Source organism: Exophiala oligosperma, assembly GCF_000835515.1.
Source record: "Exophiala oligosperma strain CBS 72588 unplaced genomic scaffold supercont1.2, whole genome shotgun sequence".
NCBI classification, from domain to species: Eukaryota; Fungi; Ascomycota; class Eurotiomycetes; order Chaetothyriales; family Herpotrichiellaceae; genus Exophiala; species Exophiala oligosperma.
In genome coordinates this window covers 2579673-2597382 of record NW_015622819.1, presented here as the reverse complement: position 1 = coordinate 2597382, position 17710 = coordinate 2579673, and the positions used below count along the sequence as shown (strand labels likewise).

At 49.7% G+C, this 17710-nt stretch overlaps 5 protein-coding genes across 5 annotated transcripts; 3 read left to right on the top strand and 2 right to left on the bottom strand.

Moving 5' to 3' along the window:
• Positions 1–4208: 4208 nt before the first annotated feature.
• Positions 4209–5838, top strand: PV06_02355 (uncharacterized protein; the record flags this gene model as incomplete). Its single annotated transcript, XM_016403026.1, has 10 exons — positions 4209–4253; positions 4324–4373; positions 4465–4551; positions 4619–4660; positions 4712–4778; positions 4850–4890; positions 4952–5045; positions 5110–5228; positions 5290–5623; positions 5713–5838. The coding sequence occupies 10 exons, from the start codon at positions 4209–4211 to the stop codon at positions 5836–5838; spliced, it is 1005 nt and encodes a 334-aa protein (XP_016266923.1).
• Positions 5839–6758: 920 nt separating this feature from the next.
• PV06_02354 (uncharacterized protein) lies at positions 6759–8031 on the bottom strand (the record flags this gene model as incomplete). The annotated part of the gene is made up of 2 exons (XM_016403025.1): positions 6842–8031; positions 6759–6806 (listed from the first exon to the last, which is right to left on the bottom strand). Exons 1-2 carry the CDS (start codon positions 7841–7843, stop codon positions 6759–6761), a joined length of 1050 nt encoding a protein of 349 aa, XP_016266922.1. The 5' UTR covers positions 7844–8031.
• Positions 8032–8261: 230 nt separating this feature from the next.
• PV06_02353 (uncharacterized protein) lies at positions 8262–10276 on the top strand. The gene is made up of 2 exons (XM_016403024.1): positions 8262–8931; positions 8985–10276. Exons 1-2 carry the CDS (start codon positions 8623–8625, stop codon positions 10071–10073), a joined length of 1398 nt encoding a protein of 465 aa, XP_016266921.1. The 5' UTR covers positions 8262–8622; the 3' UTR covers positions 10074–10276.
• An 818-nt stretch (positions 10277–11094) lies between these two features.
• On the top strand, positions 11095–12992 carry PV06_02352 (uncharacterized protein; the record flags this gene model as incomplete). Its single annotated transcript, XM_016403023.1, has 3 exons — positions 11095–11289; positions 11380–11839; positions 12004–12992. The coding sequence occupies 3 exons, from the start codon at positions 11095–11097 to the stop codon at positions 12858–12860; spliced, it is 1512 nt and encodes a 503-aa protein (XP_016266920.1). The 3' UTR covers positions 12861–12992.
• Positions 12548–15647, bottom strand: PV06_02351 (uncharacterized protein; the record flags this gene model as incomplete). The annotated part of the gene is made up of 1 exon (XM_016403022.1): positions 12548–15647. The coding sequence occupies one exon, from the start codon at positions 15645–15647 to the stop codon at positions 12876–12878; it is 2772 nt and encodes a 923-aa protein (XP_016266919.1). The 3' UTR covers positions 12548–12875.
• Positions 15648–17710: the final 2063 nt, after the last annotated feature.

Genomic DNA, 17710 nt, shown 5'->3' with positions numbered 1-17710 from the left:
TATTCTACGCATTGGTTGAATGAAACAACCACGTATAAGACAAATGTGGTGCAAACTTGGTGGTCCAATGAAAATCAGCGCTCATCAATTATGACTTGTGGTTAAATGCCTTATTCGGATACGAAGTCGCGGTAGAGACTCGGCCCGGACACCCAAAGATACCTTTGGTGTAGTAACGCATACTGTAAAACCTGTAGGCGTTACAGGACCCAGACAGCAGATCTGGAAATTACTATAACGGCATCCACCCAGTATCAGCTTTGCCAATGTTACGATGCTGGTCAAACATGACCTCTGGGTCTCGTGGGGGGCCCGTTTCCTTATCCAGAAGGTGGTTGGAGAGAGGACTCCATCCCACAGCGTACACTTATGGGGAGCCACTGCGGAAGCAATGTGGCATCAATTCGGTAGGTGCTTCTAATTGAAAGCTTTTAGTCACTTTTCGGCGAATTGCGTCTATACTACTGAACTACATATAGAACTACATATATCTGGGTGTCCTCGTCCACTTACAGGGTTATTAAGAACAAAGGCTATCGCTTCCGGTGACCACGTCGAACATTCTTCGTCCACGTCCACCCGCGAAAGGTTTAGCATATACTGCCCAGTCCCATCCCGATAAAACAACAGAAGATGGCCAAATCCCGCGAAGGATGGACTTGGACCCCCAAGGAAGGACTTCGTGCGGGTGCTCCTTGTATCGGAGTAATTCAGCCACCACAGAACATCACAAGGAGCCAGGACGTTTTTGATGTGCTGGTGGTTGGGGCTGGATATGCTGGCCTCACTGCAGCTCGAGATACCTCCACCACTGGTCAGTCTCCAGATATGCCTTCCCCAGTCATGCCCCGTCACTCGACGAAGGTCGCTGCTAAACCAACGAGGAAGGATTGAGAACCTTGCTGTTAGAAGGGCGTGATCGCATCGGAGGTCGGACCTGGTCCTCGAATGTCGAAGGCTATCCTTACGAAATGGGCGGCACTTGGGTGCACTGGTTCCAACCAAACACCTTCCGCGAGCTCACACGCTACGGCATGATGGATGAACTCGAACATTCCGCCGACTACTCGAGGAAGCACAACTACTTCACGTGGGTCACGGAAAGCGGCCGGCGCAACATGAGCCACGAAGAAGAGGTTGGTTTCACCAAGAATAAAACCCCTCCTGCTTTTGTCTCTCTACAGTGCTGATGCCACGTAGGAAGCACTCTTCACCCGTGCACTTCACAAGTTTATGAACATTGACGGCAACTTGGGGAAAACCGTGATGCCGTTCCCCTTCAACGCCCACTGGAACAAGGATGTTCTCAAGTGGGCCGACCTATCCGTGGCCGACAGGATTGCCCAGATCCAGCACGATCTCACCGAGGACGAGCGAAACGCCATTGAAACCTTTGTGCTCCTGTGCAGCTGTGGCACTCGAGACGACTCGTCCTTCCTGGATTTCCTCCGCTGGTGGGCGGCCGGAGACTACAACTACGCCTCGGTCCTGGAGACGACGATTGGCTTCAAGCTCAAATGTGGCCAGTCGGGTTTCGCCATTCGCTTCTTCGAGGAAGCCCTGGAGAGCGGCAACCTCTCGTACTCGCTTGATACGGCCGTCTCCAGCATCGATTCGTCGCGGTCCATCGTTCAAGTCCGGTGCAGAGACGGCCGCGCGTTTCTCGCCAAACGGGTCATCTGCACCGTGCCCTTGAACGTCTTGAACAAGGTGCAATTCAACCCGCCGTTGTCGAAGGCCAAGGTCGAAGCCGCAGCACTCAAACACGTCAACCAGTGCGTCAAGCTCCACGCCGAGATCAAAGACCCTGAGATGAGATCTTGGGGCGGGATGGTGTATCCTCACAACAAATTGGTTCTTGGTGTGGCCGACGGTTTGACGCCCGCCAACAACACACACTGCGTCTTCTTTGGCATCGGCGCCAACCATATCAACGTGGATGAAAATATCGACGAAACCCTGAAGTCAATAAAAGAGTTTACGACGGTGGAGGTGGAGAGGCTGGTACGTCTTTTTTTGTCATTTTGCCCTTGGTCTTTTGAGACTTGGTTGGGGTGGTGGCTGGGACTAATCTTTGGCAATTACTCCGTAGGTCTTCCACAATTGGTCCAAAGATGAATTCGCCGAAGGTGCCTGGTAAGATATCGCCGAGACTCTGGTCTGTTCATATCGATTGACGCATGATCTAGGGTTTGGTATCGGCCGGGGATGGAAGTGAAATACCTAGGCGCGCTCAGAGAACGACACGGCCCGGTCCTGTTTGCCAATTCCGATTGGGCTGCCGGTGGCTGGCGAAGTTTTATCGATGGTGCCATCGAATCCGGGGCTGAAACGGCTTTGCTCGTCAGAAAGGAGCTAAGGACAAAGGCACTGTCGAGCCAGCTCTGAGGCACTGGGGCCGCGTCAATTTTTTTTTGAGAGGAGAGAGCAACGCCACAAAAGAGGAAAACGTGAAAACAAGGATCATTCTGGTGAGGTCAAGCTCAGCCACACCATCGGTTCTTATGTCGCACGGTTGAACATCATCAAGTCATGTATGAGTTGCTGTAAATGAGTGGAAGAAGGGCCCCATTTCTTTGTCTCCTATGTGGACTTTGGGTAAACTTGTTTGGAGTATGGAACATAGAACATAGATGAGTGGTAGTTGGTGTCTGTCTACACAGCAGCAATCCCAGCATTCCCATGTGGAGAAGATCTCTCGGATTAACCAGAGGCCATGGTCACTTCCAACTCGATCCTCGTTGGTAATCCAGTCCACCCAGTCCATCCGCGCGAGACGCTGGCGAGCTTGTCAGACCTCCGCTCACGTAAGTGGGCGTGGGCTGAAGGTGCGTAGGACGACGAGAAGACTGAAGAAGGCAGCGCGCCATAGAGAGCGCACGATAGGCCCATTCCGGGTCCATCCTTCCTCTGGGAGAAAAAAAAGGACCTTCAGGAGTATTCTTGATGCAAAATTACCTTCAATGAATTTGAGCGATGATGATGGAAGCCGGAAGCCGACGGTGCTACGCCCTTCAATGGATTGTGTTTTTCTCATCGCTGATACCGTCTCAACATCTACCGCAGCAGATGGGGGACAAGGTGTTCTTCAGTATTGCTGAGGGGACAGTGATTCTTCTCACCACCTACGGTGGGTGAGTGTGTACGCTGTATGTCGGAAGACATCATGTTGGACGCGTGAGACAGGAGACGTACACTACGCAAGGTTGAGTACGCATGAAATAGTTGATTATAAAATAACTATTCTGGCCTATTCTAGTATAGAGCTCTCTATTGAGCACTCCTTCATATCTGCATAGGGCGGCTTTTTTAAAGAGTCCCTCTGCCAATAGACTACACTCCTTACTAAAGTAAGTCTCTTAGGTACTCAATATTCACTAAGTATATAAATAGTATATTAGTAAATCTGTACTATTCTTAATTTCTTTATTTTAATATACCGCAAATTTAATTTTATTCTCTTATTAAATTTATTTTTTTCAATAAAGCTGCTGCTTACTTTCTTTATTTTTTACTTTCTTTCACTATAATTGTTTTAGAAAGTATATCTATGTATTTTATTTAGTACTTATAATTAGTTGTTACATTTTTTAGTTTATTTAATATTCAATACTTAAGAACCCCAATATTTATTATGCTCACTTCTAGTTATATTGTTGAGGGCCTAGGCCAGCTTTACTATAATAACTACACGGCTAAACAAGTTCACTGCTAAGTTGCTAAGCGTCACCTAAGATTTTAGACCATGCCGGGTTAATTGCTTCCTTCTAACCAAGCCAATACTAACTCCTTTTTGTCTTCCAGTGCACGCTTGTCGCAGACTCGCAGCCCGGAACTCGTTCCCCCGCCTGCGCTACGAGGCATTGAACCAGTCACACTCGAAGAAAAACAATCACATCCACCCTGGCTTTGCCGACTTGCTGCTTTTCCCCTTTTCGAGCTGCTGGCACGTAATTCCGTTCGCCTCGGCCCGGGTGAATTGATTCGCTGGCATCCGCGCGGCAGTTTGCACTCCTTTTGCCAGTATCCGTACCCGTAACTTTCCCAAGTGGCGTTATCTCTCGTTCATTTGTCCTTTTGTCGACGTCTACAACGAGTTCACCCCGGAGGATATACTTTCCAAGCTCCCTCAACCAACTGATTCTTCCTTTCTGACTGTCACCAATACTGGCCCCGTATTTGAGAAGTGAGAAGTTGACGACTCAAGAATGGCCGATGAAAACCTTCCCGAAAATGCCCAGCAAATTTCAGTGGTAAGGCGAGAAGAAATTATTTGTAGCTCCTTGGGTCGGACAAAATTCGTTCTGATAATCAGTAAAACAGGACGTCGGCTTCGATAATGATTCTGCGCTTGGTGACGATGACACTGAATCGTATGTGCCTTTCGAATGTTTTAAATTTTACAACCCTGTTTTTGTTCCCATGTATGGAAAGTGCCTGCTCACCATTTTACACGTATCACAGGGACTTGGCATCACTGAGGAGTAGCATCTACAACTATCACTACGAGAATGGGAGACGATACCATGCCTACCACGCCGGCTCCTACTGGTGAGTGGAATTCCAGATATGGCGGGCGACGACCATTGGCAATTTTGTTGACGACTTTCTCTCCCAGGGGTCCTAATGATGAGAAAGCAATGGAACATCTCGACATAGGGTCAGCGATTCTACCCGATAGCGGTCGTTGGTCTAGCTCACTCATCAATAGACACCATCTGTACAAATTGTTGCTCAATGGTGAATTGTATCTGGCTCCGATCGGCGCCACTCCACAGGTATGCTTTGTGACTTTTTTTCGAGGAAATGGAGAAATAGACAAGTACATTATACTTACTTTATCTCTTAGCGTGTTTTGGATGTCGGCACTGGAACTGGTATATGGGCAATGTGTGCAATTTTTCGATATGTTTCTTTCTTCAAGGTCATGGTTGTTAACCCTTATGTGTAGCGACTTTGCCGATGAACATCCCGAATCAATCGTGATAGGGACGGATTTATCCCCGATACAGCCAGAATTTGTTCCAACAAATCTGTCATTCGAGGTTTGTGACTTCGTCACGGCAGACACGTTCGTCGCTCAAAAATCCTGACATTTTCTAACCATAGGTCGAGGACTGTTGCGAAGAATGGATCTATTCACCCGAAGCAAGTTTCGATTTCATCCACGTGCGAGGTCTCTACGGCAGTGTGGCCCACTGGGACACGTTCTACCATGAAGTCTATAGGTGTGTCACTTTTCCGTTTCCACACTGAACAGCTCCACGGGCGTCGCTGACCGTCTTCAAGGAACCTCAAGCCAGGAGGTTACGTCGAACAGGTCGAACAGTCTGTGGTGCCGAGATCTCAAGACGGGACGGTCGACGGCACCATCTTTGAGGAATGGGGCAAAGTCTCCCTCGAGGCCGGTGACGCCTTTGGCAAAAGCCTCCGCATATGCGACGAGTCGGCGCAGCACATGCGCGACGCCGGCTTCGAGGACGTGACGGAACGACGCTTCCGTGTGCCCATCGGCAGCTGGCCCAGGGACCCCCACCTCAAAGAACTGGGAAGATTTAATCGTCTCCAGTGGGAAGAGGGTATCGAAGGGTGGACCATGATGCTACTTACGAGTATCCTCGGGGTATGTTGACTCTCACGGCCCTGTTTCTTATCTTTGAAAGGTTGCGATGTTTCCGAGGCTAACGTGATGTGTAATGTGTGATGCTACAGTGGGCGCCTACAGAAGTCCAAGTTTATCTTGCCCGAATGAGGGCCGGCCTCCGGAACCCGAGAATCCATGCTTACCAGGACGTGTATGATTTTCCGATTTACTGGGTTGAAAGCGCGCCGGGCTAACCCGGAGAGCAGAACTGTAGTGTACGGCCGGAAACCGACGAGAGCAGGGGCCGTGCCGTCAAAACACATCATCAAGACTCAAGAAGGCGTCGAGGAGAAAAAACCCGACGCCCCACCTTTGGACTCGAAAAAGAAGTGATCTGGAAACCGTAGAGTGGGTGGATCCATTACGCTTTGAGGCTACAAAAATGGTGGACAAGTCAATCAGCCATGGGGCGAGGAGGACCTGGAGAGTCACGTGTTGGCGCCGCCGTGGAGGGATATTGAGAGAGAGAGAGAGGCGGTGAAAAAGCGAGGGTGAAAGTTGTTGTCTTGTGTGCGCGGGACTTGCACAAATCCAACATGCTTCGAGTGTTGACTGAACGGAAGAGTTACCGGAGAGGAATGGATGTTTGGGCATTCTGATCCTGCTTCAACACTAAAGACGCATTATACAACAACTTTGTCGGCAGTAACAGTCCGAATCTCCCTACAGACTGCGATGAGTTACCAACTAGCTGGGGGCCAGATACAACGACCATACGAACATCGGAGGCAACATTCGACCTGATGCACGACATAACGATTATAATGATTAAATGATAAGAAAAGTGCAATGGGAACGGTCTCGTGCAGTATGATCATATTGATGATACAATTCAATTTCCTTTACTCGTGAATGTTTCGTCACTTCTTCGGACGCTTGTAAGGTGCTCCCCAGCGGCTGATTTACATCAGGGTGTACTCCTTGTGTAGTAAGACTTCTGTCTGTAGTCTCTCCAATTCACGTTTGCGTCCGTCAGCGCTGTGTAGTCTGCATGTTGGGATTCTGCTGCTGCTGCTGCTGATGCTGCTGCCGCCGACCCTCTCGATTCTGAAAATGCTTCCACACGGGATGTTGGGGAGCCGGAGGAGCTGCTATCCGTGCTTCTTTGGATTTTTCAATCTCCCGTGCCGTCATGAAGATCCTCATGGCGGTGTGTCCTCGTCTAGATGCGTTGAAGTCCTCCCAGAAGATGTTCACCGAGTCTTCTCCAATCTGGCATGCCTGCGAAAGCAACCTGGTCTCGGCCGCGTTGGGTTGGCTACGCATGGATACAAACGCTGAGCGCAGAAAAGACCTCGTCTCGGGAGTCAGGCCTAGGTAGTGGGCCTGTGACGTTTCGAGGATCGTAGAGTACATGCTGCGCACGTCCTCGGTGATGCCGAGTCGGAAGATGGGCGAGGGACCGTACCTCGAAACATGGTGGAAGAGGCGCACACGAGACTCGTAGTCGACGAGACTGAAAATCTGGTCGAGTTTGCCGAGGATGCCTGGAGGCCAGCGCATCACACCGGGCCATTTGAGGTTGATGGCGACGGGGTCCCAGGGTTCGGTCGCGACGAGGGCCGCGTAGTCCCGGTCGACGCTGTGGAATTTGTTGACTTTCGATCTGGGTCCATGAGCGGTGTTGTACGTGCGGGTATCACCGTCGACGAACTTCGGGACGTCGTCATCTGCGGTGTCGTTGACCATGAACACTTCGCCAAAGTGGCCTGGGTCGGTGTTGGCCTGTTCCTCTTCGAGTGTTGCGTATTCTAGTTTCTTTCCGTCCCGGATGTCGTCACGCTCGAAGAACTTTTCAATGCCGCGTCTGAGCCGCGCCATTGAGCCATATTGTTTGTAGTCGTTGAAGATCTTGCGCGTGTTGACGACCAGTCGAATTTGTGTTGCTCGAGGTTGGCAGGAGATGACGGTCTCAGCATCGAGGGTAAGGACGTTGAGTTCACTCTCGAGGTCTTCGAGGACTTGGTGTTGTGACTTGGCATTACCGTCTTCGCCGTTCTCATCGTCCTCATCTTCCTCATAATCTTCATCGTCCTCGCAATCTTCATTTTCGTTTTCGCCTGCATCCTCATCAGGGGCGGGAGTGGAAGCCGCCAAGGGTGCAGCGTCGTCGTCCTCGTCCATGTTAATATCAGGAAGTTCACCGTCAAAGACTCCGAACGGGTCATCTGGATTGTTGAGATTGAAATGAAAACTCATCTTAAGGCCTAGCTTCAGCGTGAGGGAAGTCCTGGAATGAGAAGATGAGATATAGTGTGAAGAAACAAGAGCACTAGGACTAGAAGGATACAAAGAGGGGAGAGCTTTTCAGGCTTTACCAGATTACACCTTACCTTCACCGACATGGTGTTGACATGCTTCTATAAGTATCGCGGCGAACAATACTAAGCTCCCAAAGAGGAATTGAATAAAGAAAAATTTGCCTCCTGGATAGAAGTGAGGCAGTAGATTTATTCACTGTGATTCAAGGGTGAGTGGGAAGGGAATATTGCATGTGACAGCTACATGATCGACCAAAATGTATCCGGCGGGCTATAGAGATACTACTGCAGAAACGTAGCCTTATGGCATCTACACCGCATTCATTTGTTTGTTGAAGAGCATTGTTCTGCTGGTACTTTGTCTTCCCATGTCGCTATGTTCGGATCGACTGTTGATCTGAACACTTCGTCATGTCGTTGCTTCAGACCCGGTCTGCTTTACTCTGCTCGATCTAGGCGAAAACCTCCTGCAACCTGTTTTCCATACCTTCACGTCCCTATACCCCTCCTACCTCTTTGCAGCAGTCCTCCCTTTTAGCACTCACTTCGCATCGAGCTGTTTTCTTCCAAACTTGACATCCATGCCCCCTCCTCAACGGTTAAAACTGCTCGGAAGGAAGATCACGCTGTCGGAAGCCCTTAGCGATGAAGATGACGTCCTCCAGATGCTCAAATATCCAAAGAGACGGATCGAGTTGATAGTCTTTGTTCTTGAAAATGAGCATCGGATTCTTCAGATTGCTGCACAACATCTCAATGTCAAAACTAATGCGTGTGAGCTTTCGCCTGGGTCTGAATGGGTTCATGGAAGTTTCAATCTATGCATTCCTGTTCAGGTCAACTGGAAAGGGCACACGCGTTTTGTTCCGCATTCCTCTCCCATACAAAATTGGAGAGGATCATTTTCCTGGCAACGTCGATGAGAAAATTCGATGTGAAGCAGCTACCTACATCCACATTCGCCAGTGCTGTCCAGAAATACCTATCCCTTTACTCTTAGGCTTTGGTCTTCCTGCTGGACCTAGTGTAAGTGTATCACGCTGAACAAGCCTTTCCAGGTCAAGTCTAAAAGAAAGTAGTTCACACCTCTCGAGAATACCTCCTTTTTATGCCGGATTCGACGATGGTTCTCAAACCAACTTCGCACATTAGCCAGGTATCCACTACCGTCGCCTTTTGTCCAGGATAACCAAATATCTAGTCTTCAAACAGGGTATCTTCTCCTCGAGTACATTGAGGACGGACAGACGCTCTATCAGACGTTTGATTCTCTCATGGGCGATTCGTCACGGCGACAGAACTTGTTTAAGGATCTGTCTCGTATCATGGTCTCGCTAGCGAAAATCCCTCAAGCTCGAATTGGTTCTTTCACCATTGACAATGAGGGATTCATATCACTCTCTAACCGCCCGTTGACCCTCCGACTCCAAGCCCTGGAAAATGAAGGTATTTCGACCAACATTCCCCGCATGCGGACCTATGAATGTACAGATAGTTACGCGTTGGATCTTCTCGCCTATCATGACAGCCGGCTCCTCTGTCAACCAAACTCAATGAACGATGGTATAGATGGGAGGAGACAGATGTCTGTGGTAGGACAGATGAGGTCTATCATGCCGCAGTTTCTTAACTCCAAGACTAAACGTGGCCCCTTCTTCTTCCGTCTCACCGACCTTCATCCAAGCAACATCTTCGTCAACGAATTCGGGCAGATAACATCGCTAATAGAATTGGAATGGGCTTGTTCACACCCAGTTGAGATGTTGAGGCCCCCATACTGGTTGACTGGTCAAAATGTTGATGACCTTGAAGGGGCTAATTTTGAGAAATTCTCCAGTGCCCAGGAAGAGTTCATGACCGAGTTCCACCAACAGGAGAGCCTCATCACGTCGGAGGTTAGACGAAGTGCATTCATGAAAGAGAACTGGACCCTTGGATCTTTCTGTTATTCTCATGCACTCGAATCTACGAAAGGCTTGTACAACATCTTCAAGCAGCATATCATGCCTCGCTTCTCCGGAGACACAGAGTTCCCCGACATTTCACAGTATTGCAGTAACGACACAAACAAGATCATCTTTTCCAAACTTGAAGAGAGGAAAGATTATCTTCAACAGTTGACATCTGCAGCATTGGCCCCCGACTCAGACTCGGATAGTGATAGCTGACCTCTAAGAAGGGGATCGTAGCTGGCTAGCACAATGCAAACGACGCCAGCCCATAGGATGTGCTTCTGTGAACGCATTGGGTGACCGCCTCTGCTACATGGCGATAGGTATTATGCACACCCCACCTCTGGATTACTCACAAGACTATACTTATCACTGAGGTCGCTCCCCCCAGACTTGTCGTGTAATTGCTTAGTATCAATATGAGTCAAATGGTAACTAACAAATACGAGTAAGTCAAGGGACATCCTTAAGGACATTGGGAATGATGAGCACCGAGACACCAGTAAGGACACTAATAATGACTAAATTATTAGTTACTCATTCGTGTGCCTTTCGCAAGGTATAGCCTTGTGCGTAACGCAGAGATTGGTGTGCGTAATATCTATCGCTCACTTATCGATTCAGCCTTCCATTGAGCAGAGGCTGTGCCACCATGTAATCGGCTTAGCTTCTTTGAGCCTGGACGTCTTTACAAGCCCTGGGGACCTTGGAGAGAGTTCGACGCTGTGATCACATGAGTACTAAAGTATGAGGCTGGCCTCAAGGCTGAATTCTGCCTGTAACAACTTCAGTTTTCGAGACTAGATTTTAATTATTGAGCATCCGCACTTGGTTTTGGAATATGTGGTCGTTGTCGTTCGCTTCTCTCATCAGACAGGATGTCTTTGAATCAGTTGTTGACAAGTTACGCCTCACAACCGTCCATTCGAAGCCGAATTAGCGGCTGGTATTTTGATCCAACGTTCCTGCAAGTAAACCTTTCTTTTTGATCGCCATGATCGGAGGAGATACGGACAACAAATCGGAATTTGAGATGAAGCATTGCAAGACAAACTGACGAGATTTTTCTATTTTTCGGAATTACTACAGAGGTAAAGATATCCTCACCAAAGCTTACGAGGAGGCCCACGAGGTGCTCAAGACCGAACTATCCGCCAAAGAGTATGACGAGATCATCAACCATCGCTCAGGCTCAAGCGGTGGTAGATCGCCTGCAGTAGCTGCAGCAAAACCAACCATGGAAACGTTCCTCGCGACTCTGGGTCAAGTGCAGCAGACGTACTCTCAGTCGCGTCACCACGACAAGGCTCGTAGATGGCTCAACACCTTTGCCGACAGGGTCGTTTATTACGGGAACATCATCGACGTTTTGGTTCAACATCACCCGGAATACGCATCCCTCGCATGGGGTTTATTCAAGCTCATATTTGTGGTGCGTTTACTATTTTTCTTTTTGGCTGTCCTTGCAAGACACCCACCTTTCTAACCCCACCAAAAAACGTGGGTTACTTACCGAGAACAGGGAATCAGCAATCATGCCACGACCGTGGCGAAACTCAGCAAATCACTCTCACAGACATCACTCCTCCTGCCGTCCGCTCAGTTGACCCTCTTTTTGTATCCCACCGAGGCGCTTCTGACGACCGTGGCCAGGATATACGCTCTGATCTTGAGGTTCTTGGTCGAATCGATCAAATTCTACAAGGCCTCGCGCCTGCAGCACTCCATCGACAGCGTATTTCGGCCTTGGAAACTGCGTTTCCAAGAGACCTATGACGAGATTGCACAGCATGCGAGCCACCTCAAAGATCTGTCGAGCCTGGCCGCCAAAGCCGAGCTGCGGGACATCCACCTTGACCTTGTCGAGTCACGCAAGGCTTGGGAGGACGTGAACGCACAGATCGTGCACATGAGGACCAACCAAGCGGGAATGGAGGCCTTGATTGCGACAAAGGTCGCCGAGCAGACTGCATTGTTCTCGAGTACGTGTGAATCGTCAATTTCATTCATTCATGATTCATCATTTCAGCCTGATCAACTTCCATCTGTCCATCCCGCAGAAATGCAGCCTTGGCCTGAATGAACGTAGACCTAGTATAAATGACCAAGATACACAGACTGACTCGAGCGTAATGTTGACTTCTAGCTTTCTACACTGAAATACGCCTCGACCTCTCTCAACAGAGGCAAACCATTAACCAACTCCACCTAAATCAGCTCCTGTCGATGCCGTTCTGGCAGAACCTCCCCTATTCCGGGGAGAGCTTGGAGTATTGTCAATCGATGCGCCGGCGCCGGCGAAACTGGTCCCCCGTCGTCCTACCGCGAGAAGCTGACCTTCAAACCTGGGCCCAGGGCAATCAGAGCAGTCTCCTCGTGGTCTCTGGCCAGAATCCGGTGATGGAAAAGGACTTTGTGGCAGATATGGCTCGTCTGATTCGCGACCAGAGCTTCCCGGTCATGTGGGCATTGCGTTTCGCCAACCATTGGGACCTTGACCTTACGACCACCGATGTCCTGCGCGTCCTGGTGCTACAGGCACTCCAGATGAATCCTTCTTCGTTGACCGGTCACGGTTATCCAGGCGCAGGAGCAGGACCACTTCATCCTGTCACGCTTTCGCACCTGAGAGAGGCAGCATCACCCGAGGACTGGCTTAGAATCCTCGAGCGAACTCTCAAGGATGTCCTCCGAGTCTTTATCGTCCTTGACGGTGACCTCTTGTCGCAAGTGACAAGTTACGATCGACAGGAAGTGGTAATGTTTACAGAGCTTTTGAGGAACAAGATCCCCGGCGTCTCGGTCAAGATTGTGATACCAGCATCGAATATCACCCAAGACCACATCGAGACGCTCGAATTGCAAGGCGACTGTGTCAGGCTCTCCACTGATGCGCACAACAACAGCAGGCCGCGGCCGAGAGCGAGGAAGCCAAATCCCATCAAGAGACAGCGAGTCTCGAACCACCTGACCGGTTACGTGACTAAGCGCCGGCATTTATAAAAAGGAGTCGGCTCATCATCTGAGTTTCTCATCCCGGGCTCTCTGGTCGTCTGTGTGGCCTTGCATTCTTTTGATATATTCATTGAATTCCGTCGACACGGACAGAGCTTGTTCAATGTGCGACCAGTCAAGGCGGCAGGCTTGGAACATTGCTAGCTGTCTAGCTGTCGTCATCGTGTTGCGGATTTGACGCCCATTTAAATCGATTTTTGCAAGTTGATCAACCTTGTATCGTATCTCCTCAAAGTTGACATCATCTCCATCTTCCTCCAACATGTCGATAAAATTGCCCCATATTTTCTTGCGCGACGGAATCGTGAGTTTCTCGTAGTGCAGCGCCACCTGGATCCTGGATTTGAATGCTTCGTCGAACGTACCTATTCTGTTGCTCGTCAAGATGAGAATCCCATCATAGTATTCCAAGATCCGAAGGAAAACAGAAACGAGGCTGTTGCGAGCAAGATCCGACATGGACCTCTCTTCAAGAAAGACGTCGGCCTCGTCCAGCAAGAGGACGCAATTCCACGTGACGCCCAGATGCATGACGACTCCCATGTACTTTTCGACAGACTCGGGCGTGGTGCCGATATCACCACACGTGACCCTGTAGAGAGGCATTTCAGCAATCTCAGCCACGCTTTCGGCGGTCAAAGATTTCCCGGTGCCAGGACCGCCGTGCAAAAGCATGATGAGGCCGTTGCCTTTTCCTGCGATAAGGTCCACCCTCTTCCCCGCGACGCCCAGGCCATGTTTGATCCCTCTCTGTGAGGTGCGGACAGTCACCAGAGCCCGAATAAGCTCCTTTGTTTTGGAGGGTATGACCAAACGGTCATACGCCGTCTTGTTCCATGTGATCTCATGAACTCCATCGACATAGATCGCAACCCACTGCTTCTCTGTCAGATAGAATCCATGAACAATATGAGGCATCACAAGCAACTCTTCTTGGTTGGGTGTCGTCTCGGAGTCAAGGTGCCTTGGCCACGGGTCATGGCTATAGATAACGGGCCCATATATATGCAGAGCCAAAGCATGTTCATGCATCTTCTTATAGACGGCATAATCGACCATGAAGCGAGAGTCTGGATAATAGCCCTCTCCTTGAACATCGGTGCCGGTGTAAGAGATATACGATGGGTTTTTGAGCAGCCAAAGCTTCATTCCTCTCTGTATCAGGTTCTTTCTGGTATGCTCGGAGACATATGCTGCGGGACAAACGGCTAATGACTGGATAGATACCCAAGAACTTGATATTGGTGGCACTGTGAGTGTGTGCCGGCTACGGTACCAGCCTGTTCCGTTATTTTGCCACGCCCAGCAGGTAAGTTCCAGAGAGCCAAAGTCGCGGATATAAGGCCACTTAGAGACAACATAGGCCCGTTCATTGCCATCAGCACAACTGATGACAATGGAGTTGGGTAGGTAAAGCTTCTCCAGATGTTTCTGATTCACTTGAGCTTCTGCGAACAATCGTTTCGCCTCTTGAAAATTCGAGCCGTATGTTCTCCTGCAATATTCGAGTAAGACTGTCACATGCTCACGTGCGTATGGATGAGTCTCCACATAGTCAAGCAGCCGCTGGTAGTGATGGAAAAAACGGAGCGGCGCGGGAGAAATCGTGAGCTCCCCCATCTGTTTACCGCCAGCCTTTCGGCCGTCGTATAGAACGTCACCTCCATCATAGTAGCATTGCGCAACATCGGCAATAGACCGCTTCAGAATTGAGGACTTGATCGCAAGAGATTCATGCCCCCTTAGTGATTTGCCATCGGCATGTGGAATCCCTTGATTCTCCTCACACCGGATATGGCGGAAGACAATAATGGCTGTCTCATCGTCGACGTTGTCAGGGGTAAATAAGGACGCAAGGTCATAGACTGGCCTGCTGCCGTTTAGGTGGATCAGCTTCGAATCGAGGCGTAAGTCCGTTCCTGGTTTGCTCCGCTGCAGAAATACTGGAACATCTTCGTAAGCCAGTGCTTCATGATAATCATCCCATGTATCCGGGCAGTGGATCATGTAGATGATTTTGACCAGTTGAGAGTATCGGTCATCGTAAGAGGCCTCTGAAATTCGGCGTTGAGGATGTTCATTGACTTTGCTGCGCTTAGATGTGCGCACACCCTTGCCATCTTTGTACTCAGTGATGGCTTTTCTCTTGCCAGACACCACCTCGTTTTCCATCGGTCTTCCTCGAAATGGTGGCGACATTGGACTGTCTTTGTCGAGAGGTTCAAACCCACTGCTTTCCATCTTGGAGCTTTCGAATGGGGCAGCCTCTGATTCATAAGGTCCAGAGTAGGGTTCGGGCATTTCAGGCATATCTATTGAATTACCCACAAAATTCCCAGCCTGATATCTACTCCACGATTTTGGTTCGGGACTTGCAAAAGGGCTCGAGGCTGACGGTATCATCAGCAGCATTGCCGGCGTAGAATCCGATTGTTTATCACCAGGCCTTCCTTTCTCAATTGCCTTTTCTTTTCCGAAACCAGAGAGTCGGATCGTCCTAGTCAAATTCTTCAGAGCCTTATCCTTTTGTATTAATTTTCCTCCAGCGAGATCCTCTGAAATTGTATATAGACTGTCAAGTTCAGGCCCAAGGGTCTTCGGATCAAGGAGAAGATCAAATTTGAAGGCGGGAGAATCCGAGATATCTTGATCTATGATTGTGCCACTTTCGTAGTTCTCGAAGACGTTAAGAGCGTTGTCAAGGGTGCTGAGATCAAACTCGTCAACAGGAGTTGCTGCGATTGAATTGTCGTAAGCCCTTGCGGGAGAGCCCATTTGTTTAGCAGGATAACACAGAGGTTAGGGTCTCTAGAGGTGTTTAGCCAGGGACATAGTATTGGAAAGTCGTGCACATAAGGAGTTGTAGATTGAGTCCAAGAAGGTCGTCAACTGCGCACCTGCGCTGATAAGGCTGTCCCCACCTAGCGGTCTGAATCATGACCTATCGCTAAGAGCAATGTGTAGAGCCATTGAGCACACAGGCGGTCGGTCTAAGTAGATCCGGGATGAGGCTGAGCCGCAGTTGAGCCGGACAGCTCCTTCCCGAAAAGCCATACCTCAACGTGTCAGCTCCTCTGCAAGGCTGACACAACGTACATCGATGATCGTTCCAGTGATTGACTTTCAGAGACGTTAAATTTAGTATTTCGTAGGTTATTCGACGCTCACAGTTGTCACGCCTTTCTTGAGATTGTCAACTGCGGATGGACTCTCCGAGCAGAGCGCGACAACCAGAGTTGAGGGCATCGCATATTGTCTTCCAGGCATCCTCAGTATGCCACTTCTATACGGTGCAGGAGAGGCTACCTCCATCGTGGCTTGAAGCATTGATATAGGGGAATATAGCTGTGCTCATACCATACTTGTACCTCAGGTGTGCTGATCGATGCCTGGAAGTGAGAAATCCCAGTGGATGGGCCGGGCCGCTTTCCAAGCCGTGACTGGAATATTTCGTGGATAGAGAGCGCAAGAGCCGGTCTCGGTCCGGTCGCGGCATTGGGTTACATCCTCCTTCAACACGGTCTTGGATGCTATTGGTGAATCAGTAACGATCCTTCAGATTAATAGACCTTCTTCCACGTACAAGTCAAAAGCTGTGTTGGAATATATCAAGGAGGTGGGTCGGTCACATTTCGACAAGGCCCCTGCATGGCTGGCATCGGTTCCCGGTCTTTGAGAGACTAAATCCCGAGCTTCTTATCACCGGCCTGCGCAGTCTGAAGAATTAGAATGCAGTTGTTTCTCTATATCCGCTGGACTTCAAGACACCTTCGCACCACTCATCGGTCAAGACACTGAAATCCATGGCGACTGTCGAGAGTGAAAATCAACAGGAGAGGAGAGGAAATGTTCCAGTCAAATTGCCGGTGTCAGACGGTGTCAACCGCAACGGCCTTCCAACAGGCACCCCAGAAGCCCAGAAAGAGTCTGAAAATACCACCAACGAGCCTCCATATACGATTTTGGAGGAATGGAAGAAAATCTCGATTATACTCACGGCTTCATTCCTCGGGCTGGTCTCCCCAATTTCGTCCAGCACGTACTTTCCATCGGTCAATCAAATCTCCAGCGATCTTCACAAATCAATATCGTTGATCAACCTGACTGTCACCATTTACATGGTAAGCCACTATTGCAACATCTGACAGTGATTCCATTGATTGATGAGGTCCAGATATTTCAAGGGATCGCTCCATCCTTTGTAGGATCGATTTCTGACGCCAAAGGACGACGACCCGCGTACCTTTGCTGTCTAGTCGTATACCTGGGTGCCAATATTGGTTTGGCATTGCAAACAAATTATGTTGCGTTGATGGTGTTGCGAAGTCTGCAGAGCTCAGGGAGTAGCGGCACCATTGCGCTTGCCAGTGCTTTGGTGGCCGATATCACAACTCGAGCTGAACGAGGGAAATACATTGGGTACGCTACCATGGGTGTGACCCTGGGGCCTGCAATTGGGCCATTGATAGGAGGTGCTGTTGCCGAAAACCTCAACTGGCACTGGATCTTTTGGGTACTTTCCATACTTGCCGGCATATTGATTCTGGTTGTCGTCTTGTTTCTACCTGAAACATGTCGGAGCGTGGTGGGCAACGGGAGTGTCCCTCCGCCAAAGTGGAATCGCCCGCTGCTCAGCCTCAAGGATCCCGCCCAGCCTGCGAGTCCAACCACACTCACTCCGCGACGCCGCCGACCAAGTCCGCTCCAGTCTCTTGAGCTAATTTGCCACAGAGAATCTGCCATCGTTCTCATCTACGGCGGGCCCATGTACGCAGGATACTTCCTGGTTCTCAGTACACTGACGTCTCAGCTGGCGGAGCGGTATGGCTTGAACGCGC